The 18,875-nt window shown below is 40.5% G+C and overlaps 2 protein-coding genes across 4 annotated transcripts in view; one reads left to right on the top strand and one right to left on the bottom strand.

The window, feature by feature from the left end:
- DUS2 (dihydrouridine synthase 2) overlaps positions 1-16,550 on the bottom strand; it is a 26,628-nt gene extending 10,078 nt beyond the window's left edge. The window contains exons 1-8 of one of the 3 annotated variants that reach the window (XM_040615258.1): positions 16,456-16,550; positions 15,920-16,059; positions 12,565-12,610; positions 10,958-11,049; positions 9,952-9,995; positions 9,090-9,150; positions 5,674-5,721; positions 2,329-2,394 (exon numbers count right to left, since the gene is read on the bottom strand). In XM_040615258.1, coding sequence (XP_040471192.1) covers positions 2,329-2,394; positions 5,674-5,721; positions 9,090-9,150; positions 9,952-9,995; positions 10,958-11,049; positions 12,565-12,610; positions 15,920-16,042 — 480 coding nt within the window. In that variant the 5' untranslated portion in view covers positions 16,043-16,059; positions 16,456-16,550. The other 2 variants (XM_040615261.1, XM_040615260.1) reach the window with 2 other exon arrangements.
- Positions 16,512-18,875, top strand: DDX28 (DEAD-box helicase 28). Its single transcript, XM_040615257.1, has one exon. It carries the CDS (start codon positions 16,564-16,566, stop codon positions 18,157-18,159), a length of 1,596 nt encoding a protein of 531 aa, XP_040471191.1. The 5' UTR covers positions 16,512-16,563; the 3' UTR covers positions 18,160-18,875.

The raw sequence follows: 18,875 nt of genomic DNA, 5'->3' as shown, positions 1-18,875 counted from the left end.
TTGAAAATGATACAAAACACTTTATTAGCAAGTCCTCTCTAATGACTACTCTGTAAACTGTAATTGAAACACATCTTAGTAAGAGGATGCATTCTGAAATCAGTGTGACATGCAATCACACATCTATAAATATTCTTCTCAGATGTGTCTTAAAGAAGTTAACTAGTATCTAGAAAATTCTAAAGACATTCATACGTGACCTGAGCAGGGAAAAGGGGAAGCTCCCAGTACATCTTCAAAGAGGAAAGATGCTCTTAAATGGCAGAAAGAAATATCACACTGCTAGATTGGCCTCTCTTACGCAGCTTTGCAGAAAAAGAGAATGAAAAGCAAATTTTCTCTTCAGAAGCTGGAGAATGATCTGTGGCTCATCAGAAAAATAGCACATTCAGTCCTTGAAAAAATGCAGCATCTACCAGGTGGCATGGACACAGAGGCAGAAGCTCACCTGCTGTTCTGATGGATGTCGTTATGCAAAAGCAGCTTGAAACAAAAAGGAAGAGGCTCTCGCATAGTTGTATAAAATAAAAAGGTGAGGTGCCAGTTCTCTGATTCATACTTCAGTACCAAAATGATCTTAGAGTTACTGATTCTTTTCACACAGGCTTCATTTAAACATTTTAAGTGCATGTGTAAATAACTTTTCAACAATAGCTAGCTCAGTCACAGTTCATCCATCTACAGTAATATCTATTCAGGTCATATGCAATCACAGCATCTAGGCAGGCAATTAAATACACAATTGCAAAATAATCAGTCATTAAAAGAGAAGGCACGTCACCTTCTGGAGGCTTAAAATTATGTAGGGAATTCAATTGGAAAAAAAAAATCCAGTAAGAAAGCTGTATCAGCTGTAAAAAAAGAAAAGAACCTATGTATTTTCACTACATTCTTAGCATTTAAATTCTAGAAAAATACTGACAAAACAAAATGTTACAGCTTTAGCAATACCATATTCTTACCATAATTTCTTCAAAATGAATTATCATACCCAGAAATCTACCCAGAAAAAAAGTAATTCTAATTGCAAGAAAGGTGTTGCAAGGAAGATTACGAACCTCATTGTATAAGCTAGCAATTTCAGTGCTTCAATCTGTCAGTTTCTACAAAGGCTACAGAAGTTGTTTTTAACTTGCGTAACATTTGTAGTATTTATTGCTGTCATTGCACATACAGTAAATCAGGAGTCAATGCAAAATTTCCTTGCAGTGTAGAGTATGAGTAGTTTATAGAGCATATGGAGTTTCTTTCATAAACACAATTTCACTATTGAAAACTTCATCATTAACATGAGCGTTGGAAGTTGGAGAAGTAACATTAGGGTTTGGTCTTCCCCTCTTGAAGTTTAAACTTCAAGCAGACTGTCAAGAAATTCCAAGTTCATCACACTGTGTTTATGTACATGTACTCAGTCAATTCCACATTTGGCAGTTGTTTTCAAAAATAGGAATGCACTTTTCCTTTTTATTTTCATTTAGTATTATCCACCAGCAAAAGCTTTGGGATTAACTCCATGGATTACAGTAAACAGGAATAAAATATTTTTAATAGAAATATCTCCATTTGGAGTTCAACAGAATAAAGCCAAGTGCAGATATCTAATGTTTAGTATTTTCTTGACATTTTAAATTAGGGAGGAGAAATGAAATTTGGCATCTGATGTGAGCAGCCAGAAAAGCAACCTGGTTGGAAGGGTAAAATTGCTTAACAGAAGAAAATATCTTCTGAAAAATACTGAGAGAGAAAATGCCTGCCAGCCTGAAAACCACTAGCCTGGGAACTAGAATCAGAATCAGAAGCATCCCCAGTAAGTGCAACTGGGTACCTAGAAACCAGAGACATCCTGACATACCATCGGGAAGTGCAAAAATCAAGGAACTGCAACAGCAACTTATCAACTGAAAAGGTAAGAAATAGTCTGGAAAAAGGGGAAAACATCTTGAGAAAGAAATAATCTGTAACTGGCTATTCTGACTGCAGGTACAGGAAAACTGTCTGGAAAAAAAATATAAATTGATCTGAATTAGAGAAAACAATCATCTGTTGGCTGCCCCAGGTGAGAAATAGGAATTAACAACACCTCCCGGCTGCTCAAGGGGTGGCATCCTACACCCTCTTGTGTCTCTATGACATAAAAATCACGATTTTTATACACCCACTAACTGTTTAGGTCATGACAGCACCCCAAACAAATTATAATTCCAAGTGCTATTTCACAAAAACAGATCTAAAAGGCCAATAGATTAGAATGTTATATTTCTAACTTATCTTAAGATCACAGAAATAAACAACAACTAAACAGTTTAACATTATGATTTATGTTCTTACTGAGGGCAAAATGCGGATTTTGCAGGTTACTGGTTTACAAATTCCTTTAACAAGGGTAGTCAGTATCTGGAAAAAGAAAAAAAGACAAAACCATGATCATAGCAGTAACACTAATAAAGCCCTCCTTCCCCTCTTGAAGACACAAAGAAATTAGAACAATGTAACACCAGTTACTCTCCCTATAAACTTACCTACTAGATGGACGCATGCAGTCTGTATCAAGTGTATCACTTTATCCGATAGATATACAAACCTATTTCTAGTCAAAGCCATTTTTATTTGACTTTTTGATTTTAACTGGATTTTTACAGAGCAGTTAACTGCTGCTAGAGTTTTAACACTGCTTTTAATGCGGTGACCAGTAAACTCTGATATTATTAAAACAAAATGCAGAAGCTTTACATCTTCATGAAACTGTTTTCAATCTTATATTAGAGTTGCGACTTTCTTATGAAAACATAATGTAAGTATTCCCTAAAAAGAAATTTTATTTTAAGAAAAAGGCCAAAATGAAAAAAAAAAGGGATATACCAAGCAACATTACTGGATCTTCTAAAAGAAAACAAAAATTGTAAACTGAATTCCATGCTTGACACAAAGCACATTTTATTCATTAAAAACAAACTCAGAATAAGCAGACAAATGAGCAGTTGTTAGTTTAACCATTTAAGAACCAAGCTATGGAAAGAATCTCCTTTTCACAGGCTGAATTTGAGTCCAACAGACCACACTTAAAAGGGCCATCTAATGGCCTATACATGTTTAAATCACTTACGAGTACACAATATGTGGTACCAGAAATCTATACAAATATGTACATAAATCGCACTCTAAAATATGAGTGGAAACCAGCTGATCCTGACTGTTATTAGAAAAAATTGTGGTTTTCAACCGGTTTTTGATATATTATCATGCATGTTATTCTGAGTACACTTCCCTTGTATAAAATGGATGGAACTGCAGGTAAATTATTTCTTTCAGAACTGCATATACTATGAAACTTGAATTTTGGTTAATGTTACTGCACTTACTAGGTTCCCAATACAGAAATGAGCTGTTATAGCTAGCATTCACAAGTTCTTATACTCAGAACAACTACCAAGTAATTCACGTCACCTTGCACTGTCTACTTAAATCTTTTCTCAGTAGTATTCACTCAAATGAAACAGTAAGATCCAAGACAATGATCTAAAACCCCCTCTCTCTAGTATTTTTAATTTCTATTACGTTTTGCATATAAATCAAAATAAAATGACATAATTTTCCAAACATCATCACTATATTTTTCTTACAACAGCATCATCAGCAAATCTTCTAAGTCTTCAATGTCAGCCTCATTAAGGATTCCAATGCGACAACCAAACCCTACACCTTTTAATTGTAAGGAAAGCTTGATTTGGAGCTGCAATTTGATGTCTTTTGCAGGCTATGAGTTTAGTTATCCCTTCACAGTTGGCTAAGAGTAATTTTCATGCTTAAGATTTTGCTGCCTATTAACACCTTACATTGAAAAGGGCAATTCCAAATTTTTGAATATCAGGTTTCTTGCTCTTCTGAAGATCAAAACAAAATGTAACGGTTGTAAAGGGGAAAAGAAACTGTAAGCAGTCATATTTAAAACTGGGTCTCATTCCTATGAGAAATACTTTTGCCAGATTTACTTCTAGCCTGCTAAATATTTTCCTCTCAATTCCCACTCCTAATTTTTTTTTCTTTCAGCCTTCATCACCTCATGCTTCATAAATTACAATTTAATTCTGCATGCTATTACCCCCCTTACTTAATTCATGGAACATCATACAGGCCTCAAAAAATTGGGTTCTGGTTCCAGTTCTGTTGCCTGTATTATTAGCTGACTTTCTGCAGGATAGTAACATTTATTTGATTCTGTTTCTCTTTCAAAAAATCGAGACTGATACCAAACTTCTACAAAAATGTTTTGTGATCAAGACTGGATCACTTGTACTTTTGCTTTTCCCATCACCTAACGAAAGAGAGAGTAATAGGTCCAGTCTATTTCATTTAAACTCTTGCTTTGACACACTTAATAATGTTTCCAGTTCCTGAATGGTCAGTTTATACATCTTAGCTACCAACGTGGCTCTTGACAGCAAAAGATTCTTACATTTAGCAAAAGACTAACACTCCATCATGGTTATAACTTTGATGACATGCTCTTCTAATGGCATGTCCTCGGAGAATGAAATAAATGACACAGAACAACCTGTTTTCATGTCTGAGCTTACAGAGAATAGTTACTAAGCAATAGAACAGCTTGTTGAAACTGTCTAAGTCCTAATAGCCTACAAAGCTGAATGGTGTTATCACAATAAGAGGAAGGACTTACAGAAGAAAAATTGACTCAACACCCACTTTAGACAGAAGAAAAAGGCATGAGCTGCAGGGATCAGAAAAAGACTATCATTCAGAAAATGTCATGCAGGTGAGTGAAAAGAGTCTGGTGTCTTCAAAGGACTGACCTACATCAAACAACCCTTAAAACAAAACACACCAAAAAGCCACATGGAAAAAGACAAAGCAATGCTTTTGGTATTCTTGTTTTGTCCAGATCTGCATATTTTTGACAGTACAAGAAATAAAGAATAACTACCTTGAAACATTTGCCACTGTGTACCGTGATTCAGTTATTACTGAGGTCAACTGTAACTAGAACTGCCCTCAAAAATGCTGAAGGAGGATACAGTGAGCAACTAGAAGCTAAGGGAAAATAAGACAAATTTCACAGTCAACTCATATGAGCTATGAAGAATCAGGTCTTTAAACAGAAAGAAAATAAAAGAACTATATGCTAACAATGCTCCTGGAAAGCCAGAGCAATGTCTGGACTCCATTTAATCTCAGGAAGCTGAGAAGTCCTTAGGACAAAACCAACCAAACAAAACATATTATCTATCTATATTATGTAGAGATAGATGTATACGTATCTTTTTTATATAGGCTCATACAGGGTTTTAAGGATATATATTAAAGAATACATAAGGACATAGATATATACATACATATAAATCTTTTTCATACTGGATCACATAGGGTTTTATACAGATTTACATATATATGTGCATAAAACTCCTCCCACTAGAAATACAGCACCACACTGTGAAAGTTTTTAAACTGAAAAGGAAGAAGGCGACAATTTTATAGCCCAGACAATGACAAGGAGAACTAATCAGGATTATTTATCCATAACCTTAATGTCAGTATTCAGAAGCGGTTATTCCACTCTAGCTTTTCCAAATTTGTCTTCTATGCATTCATTCCTGCTTCCAGTAGAGCACAGTACATGTATTTCCCAAGGCAGTTCAAAACGCACAAGGTGATACTTACAGACTCTATTTTGTCAGGATCAGATAGCAGTGCTGCTCCCATACCTCCCTGGGAAAATACACAGAAACATTACACACTAGGCAAGCACATTTTTCAACTCCATTATTTTGTCTATGTCATGGTTTAACCTGGGAGGCAGTTAAAACACCACACAGCCCTCGACCAGTCCTGCCCCCCCCCCCCAGTGATATGGGGGAGGGGGAAGTAAAATACATGGGTTGAGATAAAGACAGTTTAATAGGACAGAAAAGGAAGGGAAAATAAAATAATAACAGAATTAGAATACACAAAACAAGTGATGCTTGGTCACCACCTGCCGACTGATGCCCAGCCAGTTTCCAAACAGCAGCCCCTGACCAGCTTTCCCCCCAGCTTTACATACTGAGCATGATATCCTATGGTATGGAATATCCCTTGGGTCAGCTGGGCTCAGCTGACCCAGCTGTGTCCCCTCCCAACTTCTTGTGCCCCCCAGCCTACTCACTAAGGGGGTGAGTCAGAAAAGGCCTTGACTCAGTGTAAGCACTGCTCAGTGATAACAAAAACATCTCTGAATTATGAACACTGTTTTCCACACAAATTCAAAACACAGCCCCATACTCGCTGCTATCCAGAAAATTAACTCTATCCTAGCCAAAACCAGCACAGCCTAATAGCAGACCACAGCAAAAGGACGATGTTATGTTAATGAAAAAAGAGAAAACAGCAACATCTAAAATGCAGGAGCACTACTGAACACTTTGGTGAAACATTTCCTAGAACCATATCAGAATAATTAAGCAGTAATTCAGGGCACCAACTTGCTCCCATCACTTTATGGAGCAGACAGGATTTCAAAAAGCCATTTTTAGCAACTGTAATTATCTGGTTTCTATTCATTAAGTGATAGCTGAACAGGTTCATTGTTTTAACATTACACACCCCATTTGAGAGGTCTTGATGTCAGTAGTTTCCGTCTACACAGTATATTTAGAAAAACAGGCCAAGACAAATTAAATGGCCATATTGAACACAAATTACAAAAAACAAAAAAAAAATGTTAATTCAGCATTTCAGCTGTTCTTTCTGCCCTATTTCATCTGCATACATAGATCTAGAGGCCAACAGGCAGACATAAGAAATAAGTTCAAAATTCTATGAACTTTTTTGATCCAAAACTACTGCTGCAGAATAACCATTCGCCAGCACTGAAATTTTTGATCTTTCATCCTTATACAGGGTGGATTTTTTGGTGTTTTGTTCTTAATTATTATTCTGTGAAAAGATAGAATAGTCTTCCATGTAATTAGTTATAATACAGAAGAAAGTAATTAAGGCTAAAGAAAACACTACTGGAAATATCACCAGACCATTATGAATTTAATGACATGTACTCAGCATTACTACAGTTCCTTGGTAATACCACTTTATCTCAAGCCACCTGGCAGAAAAACAGAGGAAGTTCAGAAACAACAGAATCTAAGTACATAAATAAAAAGACTCTGGAACAGGGGAAATTGAAATTTGAGTTTAAAAGAATGTGAAATATTATTTGCACCATACCTCACTTACCTTGTCATTTTCATAACTTATCATTGAAACAAAAAAGTTAATGGGATTAAAACAGAAAAGACCTTAGAAATGTATGTGAGTAAAAGTAATGACAAGTTAGATGGGTTTTGGTCATGTAATTAAACATACCATATGTTTAGTATTAGAAGAATTTAAGTAATTATTCTTCAGAGTGCAAGCCAACCTACAAAACTAAGAAGTAGTGAAACAGAAAATCCCCCTACAAATTGATCCATCCTATGCCTTTCTTGCACCATCACCTGGTACTTTCAACAATGACCATTGTCAGATCCAGGCTGAAAAACTATGAACCGCTACAGTGAAGATACTAGATACCTGAAAGGTATCCAATGTTCTTACACACCTCACATGCTCCAAAGGAAAACCAATCTTTGTGATGGGAAAACATCAGCCTCTCTTGATATACACTATGTACAATCACTAGGACCCTTTGGTTCTTCTGTTCCAAAACTCCATGACATTATTTGTCCTTGTATTTCTTTAAGGCAACGTGATCTGAAACAAACCCTTTTCAAGTAGTTTTAACAAAAGATATGTCATTAATGGAAAATATATCCATTTAGACAGAGCATCCTTTTCTCTTGGCTGAAAAACTGCGAAAGGAGGATGATATACTTATGTGGAGTAAAGTCTGTACAGCATCACCGCACCGTGCAAGGTAGAGGCATATTTGGCAGTGTCAGCTTTGGCCTTTACTATTCCATTTTAACAATATCACTTTAATGCATTTCAATCAGCCATGTTTTTATGCTCCAGGTACAATAAACTACCACAGAATTCTATTTTTTTCTACTGTGAAAGGGGACAGGGGGGAAAAAAGTAGTCTTGGTCCACAGGCAACCTGGTTTCACGAAAGAAAATACGTAAGCTCTATAAAATCTTAGGCTGATAATAGGAATTAGGGCAGATTTCCAGTTACCATTTACATTCATGCTCTTGCTTTAGTAAAAGTCCAGTAAAGAGCTTCCAGATGTAAAGATAGGTAACACAGAATTAGAAAGTAAAAGTACTGCCTGTGTGGATATATTGCTTTTTTTTCAACTGAAGGATGAAGCATTACAGCTTCACATGACAGAGAACTTACTCCAAATGCTAAAAATGACAATACTACAAAGATCAGAGGATAGAAAGTTTAAATGCAACAGCCAGACGACTTCTCCGGAATGAATTTTAAAGTCTTCTAAGTTAAAGTTCTTTTTCTTTGACAGCAAGTGCTAAATTTGTCTTATCTATTCTGCATGAACATGACATCAAAATGGAGCTCCATGGCCTAATTCATTGATCTTTTGTCTGTACACCAACTGGCTTAACAGTGCTAACAACCAGTTTGACTACTTTGTTTTAGCCACAAATGACACAGGACTAGTTTAGAATTGCATGTGCTTAACTAAAATATCACCAAGTTTTAACTGATCCAAATAAAACTGACCAATAATTGAACTCAGCATTGCTAAGTTGCGAATGTTTACTTGCTTGGATGACAAACTGTGAGTCTTGTTTTTCTTAAGGCCAAGAAGAACATATTTCATTCATCCAACAAATTAATGAACTCAGGAAAACACTAAAAAAAACAACCCAACCACAAACAAACCATTTTATTTTATCCTGCCTTACAGGATTTACTTTTAAATGTAACATACAACACAGATTTCCAATAGACCATGTTATTTTACTGTATTAGGGCCATGACACCTTCAAGACTCTTTTGTTTATTGCAAGAAAATAAACTCACGTTTATCTGCATGAAAATTTTACTGCTTTTGTTCAACCCAGAAAACAAGAATATGCATTCCGCACCTCTAAGAAACAAAAATCTTAAATAGGAGTAATCAAAATCCACTTGCCTTAGTAGAATATTCTTTTGGGCATCCCATGTTGATATCAATACCAGCTACATCAGTCTCTCTAAAAGACAATAAACAATTAAAATATTTCTCAGCATATTAGAACAAGAATCAGGAAATGGACATCTTTCCAGGGAACTTGTTTCATCATCATTAAAGCTTAAATGAGAATTTAAGATGAAGTTTTTATTGGAACTTCTGAATTTCTAACTTCTTTCTTACATAATTTACATATTTATTTTAATAGCAGACTGGAGATGAGTCTGTCCACAGGCTTCAATGACCAGTGTCTTGCAGAAGCTGCAAATACTCATCTTAAATACGTTTATATAGGATTAAGTATATATAAATATATCTATCACTAAATTCACCGTCACTAAAGAAGTTTCAATAGGACTTGCTATCTACTTAAAATGGAGGCTTAAAAACGCCTTTTAAAAAGGTTTGAGAGAGACTTTCCTGTTTTGCACACTTTACTGGGGGCTTCAAACCACAAACAATAGGAGACATTTTCAGACATACTGGTCTTACTTGCAGCTGTGCAATACCCAGGGAAATTTCATACTGGAGAGATGCAGGACACAATTACTGCACTAGCAAAAAGCTATCAATCCCAGTATAGAACTTATGTAGCTGCTGCTTCAAACAAGAATTATTTTAAATAGAAATTGCAGTTAAACCATTATACCACTGGTCTTTTGATATGCTACTTTACTGTGCAGCTCCTACAGAACTTTTCTTAGTCCTATCAAGACCTACCTTGATCCTCTCAATCATAAGAAAATGTCTTCTACAATAATTCCTCTGTACAAAAAACCTCTAAACAAACCCATGGTGGGAAGAGGGTGAGATGAGAACTTACACAAGCTTAGCTACAGCCAGTGCTCTTTCAGCATCTGCTGAACCCTGTTGGTAAAACAAGAGGATTTATAATTATAAAATATAACCAAATTAATAAAAAAAAATGTGCTTATTTGCACATGTGTATAACTACATTTGCTCTAAGCATTTAGTGTAAAGTGACAGAGACCCATTCACAGCACAACAGACAGCCAAAACATTTATCCAAAGCATGTACTAAAGCCAGCCACTGAATGACAGAAGGTGATGCAAAAAGGGATCCAGAGAAGTCTGTCCACCCTCTTAACCTACAGCAGTATCCAATGTTCTTAGCCCATCACTATTAGATATTAATTTATTATGGTCTTAAGAAGCTCCACTAATAAAAATTCTACAGCCTCTACAAGCGACCTATTCCGGACGATCATTACCTTTGAAAAAGGTCTTTTTCAATATCTAACACAGTCCACACTTCTCCCTCCCTCCCTCCAGCCCCCATCATCTCTTGTCCTACACAGTGGTCTTGAAGAGCAAATTGCTGTCTTTTTATCTCCAGCAGCCTTTGACCCATTTGTGCAATGTTAATGCACACATTAATCCTCTCTTATCTACACTAAACAATGCCATTTATTTCAGTCTTCCCAGTGAGACTGTTTACTGGACAATGCAAGACTTAAGCATGTGATCAAATAACAGCATAATTTATTTTTGGTACCTATATGTTCAGAAATATATCAAAGACAACTATTACAGAAACAAGCTACTGTTAGAGAGCAAGGAATTCATCTTAATTACCTCTTCTGAAAAGAGCTGTACAGAGAGCTTATAATGTATCATCTTGACCACATGTGTACCAACAGCTTAGGAATTCTGCAACATATTTGGCATGAAACTTTACCTCCACCTGAAGCATCAAGAAATTGATAGTCTGCAATAGGGAGAGTGGCTTCAGACTTAGATTAATGTTACTAGTGCTACCTTGTGTAACTATGTTGCTATTAGAAGAGTACCTGAGGTGGGTTTCTTACCATTTGAAAGACAACATGGTGCCTCTCCCTTTCACAAGTTCTGAAAACAACTCTTTCATTAGGTGCGACGAAGTCTACCGTTTCAAGTACTTCTACATGAAACGAGAAACAGATAAAACAGAAAAAATTATATACAAATGTAATCACAAAGTAATATGACTATGTAACTTGTATCCAAATGAAATGCTATCACAGAAGTCTTCTGTGAACAGCAGAACTAATGGCACCCTACCTCCTACACGTCCTTGAAGTACGTTTCTTGTGTGTTGCTCTTTCCCTCCCATAGTACTCCCTAACATCCCCACAGCCTGTCTCTTGGACAAGCATCAGCACCAGAACAAGTGTAATGATGAATCAGGCAGAATGAACATAATGGTGCTATTCTGGGGAAGGGGTAGGAGGGGAAAGCAGATTTGTAGTGGACTTCTGTTTCCCAACAGAAACACTACGAACAACTGCTTCTCATGCCACTCAGCTGGGGAGGTCTCAAAGACATCTTTTTAAGAACTTGTCTGTGAAAATCACATTAGGCCAAATCCAGGCCATGCATGTCAAGTTAATAAAAGAACGATAAACAGCGAGATCTTGTATGTCTTGCTTCTTTACTGCAGTAGACTAAAAGGCATGTAAGTTACAATGTTACAGACAGCTAACACCTACAAAGACTCACGATTGAAAACTCTCTACTGCAGTTCAAATTAATTTGGTTCCTGGACACTATCAAACTTTTCTTGAAAAATTAAAATGCTTTGTAACCAATATTAGTAGCTTTTCTCAGAAAATTGTGTTTTCCATTAGCACATATACATGAAAAATCTCTGAAAAAAAACCCTCAAACAACAAAAACCCCAAACCAAGTTTTCTGTTTATTTTTTAGTATAATAGCATACCAAGGCAGTAGAGAGGCTGAAGTCAGTACGTAGATACAGAATGGAGGGTTACCTCTTAAATAAATTTTATTATTTGTCTTGTTAACCCACATTAAACTGTTTCAGATTTTAAACAATGCACTGGAACTTCAATGTCCTGTTTATTCAAACTACTAGTTTCTTTCACCTGCTACCAGGAAGCACCATGTAAAACATGAGTAATGGCTTTCCACACTGATCCCGTTTTTCTTCCTAAAAAGAGGAAGACATCATTCCAGGAGCTAAAATTACGCAGTCTTTCACTTTAGAGGGCCTGCACACTCAGTGACCTGATTGCTGTCAGAGTTCACCAAAAACCTCATTGAATCCTTGTAATAAGTTAAGTCAATGGTGGAGAAAAATCTTATTTTAGGGCCCTAAAAAGAATAGCGAACTGTCAATTACTATTAAATTAGCCCTATCCTCCAAAAACATTTATAGTTTTCCCAAGGGATATTAACTGGACTATTGAAATTCCTTTAAAAGGGAAACTGAAAGTTTGAAACTGTATAGCGGCAGACAGGTGTAAGGTAGTGGTTCAAAAGCTTATTTTAAGTCCCTAGACACAATTTAGAGAGATGAGATGTACTGATACCTCATTGTAATCACTATAAAATTACTTCAGAAAAATAATTACTTTTTCTCTTAACTAGAAAGAAGAATGTTTACAGATACTAACAAAAGAAATGCCATACTTGCCATTTATAACCCTCTTACACTGCAGCATCTTTATGTCAATCAGCTCCTGAGAAGAAAGAATAAAATATCTCAGTGAGTTGAAGTGTTTAAACCACCCAGCTCTAAACAGTTGCCCATTTTATTAAATAACTCTCACAGGACACCAAATACAGAAAAAAAAATGCAAACAAAACCAAGAAAACTATGTAACACACTCAACTGAAGTTTCAAAATAGTACGTATGAACATGACATGTTTGCATGGTTCTAGAAGAACCATTTTGTTCAAATACCTATCTAGCAAGCTAGAAACAAACCACTTGGAATGGAAGGGGATGATAACACCACTATAACCACAGAATCAATGTACATTTATACTGGTTAAGCACATAGGTGAACAGAACAGCATTATTATGCTTTAAAATTTTTTAACCTTACTCTTGAGTTTCAACAGTTCTCCACATTTGTTAAAAGACAAAATAAAGCTTTGCATTAATCTTTACTGGAGAACCTACCATTCAGTCACCATTTGCTCTAGAACTAGTGACTTTTCTTTAGAAGAAACCAGGACTTCTACCTACATATATAAGCTTAACTACAGATGTATGCATTCACTTTATTAAGGAATTTGAGTCCTTTTTTCATATGTATCTCATCAACTTGATTATAGGTGAGCTTTAAGACAAACTGACTGCCTTTAATTAATAACTTATATGCTGAAATATGCAGCTGCTAATCCAACTGTTACATAAACCGGGAAAAAAGCCCACTACACTGTAGTGTTGTACTAGGTTTTTGTGGCAAGGTAGTAGTAGCAAGGGGGCTAAGAGGTGGCTTCTGTGAGAAGCTGCTAGAAGCTTCCCCTATGTTCAACAGAGCCAACGCTTGCCAGCTCCAAGACAGACCCGCTGCTGGCCAAGGCAGCCCATCAGCGACAGTGGTAGTGCCTCTAACCCTCCCATAAGGTAGTGCCTTAACGTATTTAAGGGGGAAAAGTTACTGCGCAACAGCAATTGCAGCTGGAGAGAGAACATGTGAAAGAAACAACTCTGCAGACACCAAGGTCAGTGCCAACGGGCACCTGGTGTCCAGCCAGGGTCAGCCCACCACAAATGTTAGGTACTTGAAGTTGTTTAGTCTACTAGAGAATCTTTCTTTTAGCAAATAAGACAAGGTTTAAGACCTGCTGATGTACACGGGATAAATGAGCAATAAATTAGACTAATTGCAATTTGTTTGCATTATACCATAGGTCTTAAGAGCAGTGCTTTTAATTTAAGCTTTTAACTAATGCTTCTCATCAGGTTCATGTTAAGTTCTGAAACACCTCTGAGTTCCAAAATTGAGGGGGTTGGGGGGAAAGGATTAGAAAACAAAAGGATAAATTGGAAAAACAAGTTTTAATGTACAGAAATAAAATTACAAAATGCAGTTATCCATGCTGTTCTGTTGCCAAACAACTTGCAGTGTAATTGCCTAAAAGTATTTTATACTGTCTTGTCAGTTCTTAAAAAAACACACAAAACATAGTTTTTCTGACAAAATTTATTAAGACAGATAACTAACTGCAAACACTACCCCATGTCAATGGCATCTTAACTCTCCTGTGTCTCAACAGCAATATGGAAAAAAGAAGAGACAATTTTTTTTTTTTTTTTTGAGCTGACATTAGGAAAACTACAACTGGGTTTTGGCTACAGGAATAACTTACATCCTACAAGTTTTGTTACATACTGCAACTTGTTAAGGAAGTTTGAGGGTCTCCTCTTTTGAGGCATTGTTCTCTGGAATTGTGGCCAAAAGTGTGTGAAGGAGAAACTGCTTTAGCTATACAGTTTACAGCACTGTATTAAATAGCTTCTTATACCCTATGACTTCACCAGTAAGCAAAGCAATACTTTTATGTTTGTGTTCTGTTGTGGTTTGGGTTGTTTTTTCTAAAAAAGGCCAACACAACAATTTCTACATTACTATCTTCTGCTCACTTCCTATACAATGGCCCTGTCAAATCTGATTAGTGAAATCCAGTAGCTGCTCAGTAACAAGGTTTTTTGTTGCTACTAAGAAGTGTAAGACACTGGAAAAGTACAAATGGTGTCTGAAGCTTGACTCACTTTTAGTGTTTAAGATGTCTAGATTCTGAAACTATGCTTTTGGTTTCTCTATACATGATCTACAGTTAGCCTCCCAGAGAATGAAAAAAAAGTATAGTCTCACTTAATCCCATGTACAGCAGTGAGGTCATAATTCATCAACTGGGAAACTGTTAATTATTATTTCTCAAAGAAGAAAACCACCTTATTACTCCCAATTTTATGACATCCAGCAGTGACTATTCTACTGAATTTTGAGATTTCTTCTGAATCACCCAGCAATAATTATTTTTCACATGGAGCTGATCCAACTAATTAAGTATCATTTGTAATTCTAGAAACTAGAGACAAGTGGTAAAACAAACAGCATTATTATCTGTGTGAGAACAAATCTTTCCTTCCCCTCCAAAAAGGGCAATGAATTAACTACAAGAGAGCTGCTGTGAGTTCCTGGAGAACATCATAAACAACAGATTCTGACAGTTTGTTTTTCAGTCTGTTCTACTGGCACAGATCAAACACTTGCCAGGAAAGCCAGTATTTAAGCCACGTTTATGTTATGTTTAACTCTACTGTTGCGGGTTTTGTTTGGTGGTTTGTGCTTTTTTTTTTTTAAATCTCAGCTGAGTCATTTAACTTGTACCCATGCCTACATTTGAGAAGAGCTAATAATAGCACTGAAGGGGAAAATGGGAATACTGATGCACTGCAACAATGACAGTGAAGACAAAGTACCTAGTCCTACCAATAATATCTGTGGCAAATGTCTCAACTTCACCCAGCTGTACAAAAAGTTGTTAAGCAAGAACAGCAGCACTGTGAGGGGTACATATGGATGCTCTGGCTTAGCACAGCAGAACTAACCAGGCGAGACGGCTGGTCAGTCTAAGACTTCCCTCAAAATTGTGAGACTACTCAAAACCAGAAAAAAACCCAAACCACAATCACCCACCCCCCCCCCCCCCCCGAAAAAAACACAGTAGAATGTGAGGAAATCATTATGGTGAATGGAAATCATTGAACAGTCTTAAAATGAGTTTGCCATAACTTTTTGTTGTTTTGTCCAAATTAATTGAAATTATTGAAAAGTCTTCAAATAAGGGTTTGTCATAACTGGAAGACTGCTCAAAAGGAAATGCCTTAAGCCACGGCGATTCTTCTTTCCCCATTTTTCTGATGAAAACTATGTGTAAGAAGAAAAAATCCTACAATAAACAAAGTCTATTTGTACTTTTCTTAACAATGTTATCAGGTAAGACTGCCTCATCTGCTCATCCTTCCTACCTCACAGTACACGATATCGGCACCGTAGTCCAGAGCAAGAAGACGCATGGGTAACGTTCCCACCCGCACCATTGGAGCCAGGATCTTCTTTCCCGTAAAGCACAGAGGTGCGTTCACCGTCATTCCCGTCGCGGTACTACCTGAAAGAGAGAAATCAGGGGGAACAGCCACGGAATAGAACTTCCCGCCGCCGAACGCCCCGGGCTTCCCTTTGGCGGGAAGCGGGCAGGGGCAGCGCGCGGTCCTGTCCCACCTGACAGGCTCCCCGAGCGGCCCGGCGGCCCCGCGGCTGCTCACCCGGCCCCTGCGGGAGCCCGGCGGCGCTCTGAGGCGCCGGGGCGAACCGTGGGGGAGCTCCCGCCGCCCCGGCTCCTGCCACCGAGCGAGGGGCGCCGGGGCCGCCTCCGCCAGAGCCCCTCAGGGCCACGGCGGCTCCCGCGGGGCTCAGCCCCCAGCCGGCAGCTGAAAAGGCGAAGGGCGCGTCGCTCCCTGAGGTACCAGCCGAGTATCCCCCCCCCTCCCCTCGCGGCACTCACCCTCCCAGCGTGGCGCAGCCGCGGCTCCGGGGGGCGGGGGAAACCGGAGGGAAGCGTCTCCTCACGGCGTCATCGGGCAGCGCCGCCGCCACCACGTGAGGGGCCGCCATGGCGCTGAGCCGCGGCGGGGCGGCGGCCACCCGGGCGGCAGCGGCGGGCGGGCAGCCCCCCGGCAGCGTGGTGCGCGTCCCCTGGGCCCTGCGGCTGCGCCTGCAGCGGGGCGAGCAGCGGCGGCGGCGCGGGAAGGGGGAGGCGGTGCCGGCGCGGCCCGGGAAGCTGCTGCTGCGGAGCCGGCGGCCGGAGCTGAGCCAGCCCCGCTGGCAGACGGTGGGGCGCTGGGAGCGGCCGCCGCTGGTGTCGGCGGGCTGGAAGCACAGGAAGGCTTACGGGGACTACTTCCAGCTGGAGCCCTCGCAGGAGGCGGCTCCCGCCCTGCAGGCGCCGCCGGCTGACGCGGAGCGGGAGGGCCCGTCCTTCGCCGAGATGGGGCTGGCGCCGGCGCTGCTGGCCGGCCTGGAGGGCCTCTCCGTGTGCCGCCCCACGGCCGTGCAGCGCCTCGCCATCCCCGCGCTGCGCCGCGGCCGCAGCGCCCTCTGCGCCGCCGAGACCGGCAGCGGCAAGACGCTGGCCTACCTGCTGCCCCTGCTGAACAGGCTGCTCTGCCACCCCGAGGGGCCGACGGAGGCGCCGGCGGAGGGGCTGGCGTCGCCCCGCGGGCTGGTGGTGCTGCCGTCGCGGGAGCTGGCGGCGCAGGTGGGCGCGGTGACGGCGGCGCTGTGCCGGCCGGCGGAGCTGCAGGTGCGCGGGCTGACGGGCGGCGGCGCGGCGGGCGGGCTGCGGAGGCAGCTGCGGGCGCCGCCGCCGGGGGTGGCCGTGCTGCTGGGCACCCCTGGGGCGCTGTGGCGGGCGCTGCGGATGCGCTTCCTGGCCCTGGGGCGGCTGCGCTGGATGGTGCTGGACGAGGTGGACGCCCTGATGATGGACGACACCTTCGTGGAGCCGCTGGAGGAGATCCTGGCACATGCGCCTCTGGCTGCCGGCGCTCCCGGGCTGGCCGGCCCCGGGGAGGTGAGGACGCAGGTGGTGGTGGTTGGAGCCACCTTCCCCACGGGGCTGAGCCAGACTCTGGGGAAGTTCACCGATGTGGGCCAGTTTGTCACCCTCGCCACCCAGAGCCTGCACCGCCTGCCATCCCACGTCCTGCAGAAGTTTGTCCGCCTCAAAGGCCAGGACAAGTTGCCTGAACTGCTGCAGCTACTCAAAGACCACCCAGCATCTGGTGGGGCTGTTCTTATCTTCTGCAACAGTGCCAGCACCGTCAACTGGCTGGGCTATGTCCTGGATGACCACAAAATCAAGCACCTGAGGTTGCAGGGACAGATGTTAGCAGCTGCTAGAGCTGGCATTTTCGCCTCCTTCCAGAAGGGTGATGTGTCTGTCCTTGTATGCACTGACCTTGCCTCGCGGGGGCTGGACACTAGCAGTGTGCAGCTAGTGGTCAACTATGACTTCCCAAACACCCTGCAGGATTACTTGCACCGCGTGGGACGAGTTGGACGGGTGGGAAGCAAGGCTCCAGGAACTGTGGTTAGTTTTGTCACCCATCGGTGGGATGTGGACCTGGTGCGGAAAATAGAGACTGCAGCCCGGAAAAGGAGAGGTCTCCCAGGCATGGACTCCTCTGTTAATAAGCCTCCAGGTTAAAGGAGCTTGATGCAGTTTCCCAAGTGGTGATATAATAGCCGAAGGGACTTAGGCCTAATGGCCTTGTGGGCCAAGCTTGAAGTCACTTAAGGCAGAGCAGATGAGCTTCTCTGTGTAAGCTAGACTGGAAGAATAAAGAGTTGAGTTTCAGAACCAGGTGATCAGGTTAACTTTGTGCACTGTTCTGGAAGCTGCAGTTGTCATTTCCATAGGCATCACAACTCATGGCTTTCCAAAAGGAAGCTAGTAATTAACAAAATGCCTTTGGAGAAGACTGAAGAGTGATCTCATCAGTTGATTTTGTTTAATTTTGTTGAAGCTTTTAACTTAAATTCAAAGCAGAATGAAAGTGTGCCTGTGTGATGGGCAGCTCTGTTGTATTTCATTGCTTCCCACCACCAGCAGCTAAAAATTCATTATTAAAACTTAAAAATCACTACTGTTGGCAGGGGAAAAATAAAAGAAAACATTTTTCCTAATTTTGCTATAGCGTTGGCCAATTAAAAAGACGAATTATATTTGATTTTCTTGTAATGTAGCAGTTCATCCAGAGAGTTCTACACCAGTTATCGCTAAGGTTTGGGGGAACGAGAAGGCACAATAAAGCTTGAAGGTTTTTTAAGGCCTTAATTTGTAATTTTATGTTTACCTTTCACTGAGAAAGGGTATCTTGCGGCTTCATGTTCTATTAAATAAAAAAAAAAAGGAAGCCTTAA

This window comes from Falco naumanni, chromosome 15, assembly GCF_017639655.2.
Source record: "Falco naumanni isolate bFalNau1 chromosome 15, bFalNau1.pat, whole genome shotgun sequence".
Lineage (NCBI taxonomy): Eukaryota > Metazoa > Chordata > Aves > Falconiformes > Falconidae > Falco > Falco naumanni.
The sequence above is the reverse complement of the archived record's forward strand: the minus strand, read 5'-3'. Positions and strand labels throughout refer to the sequence as shown.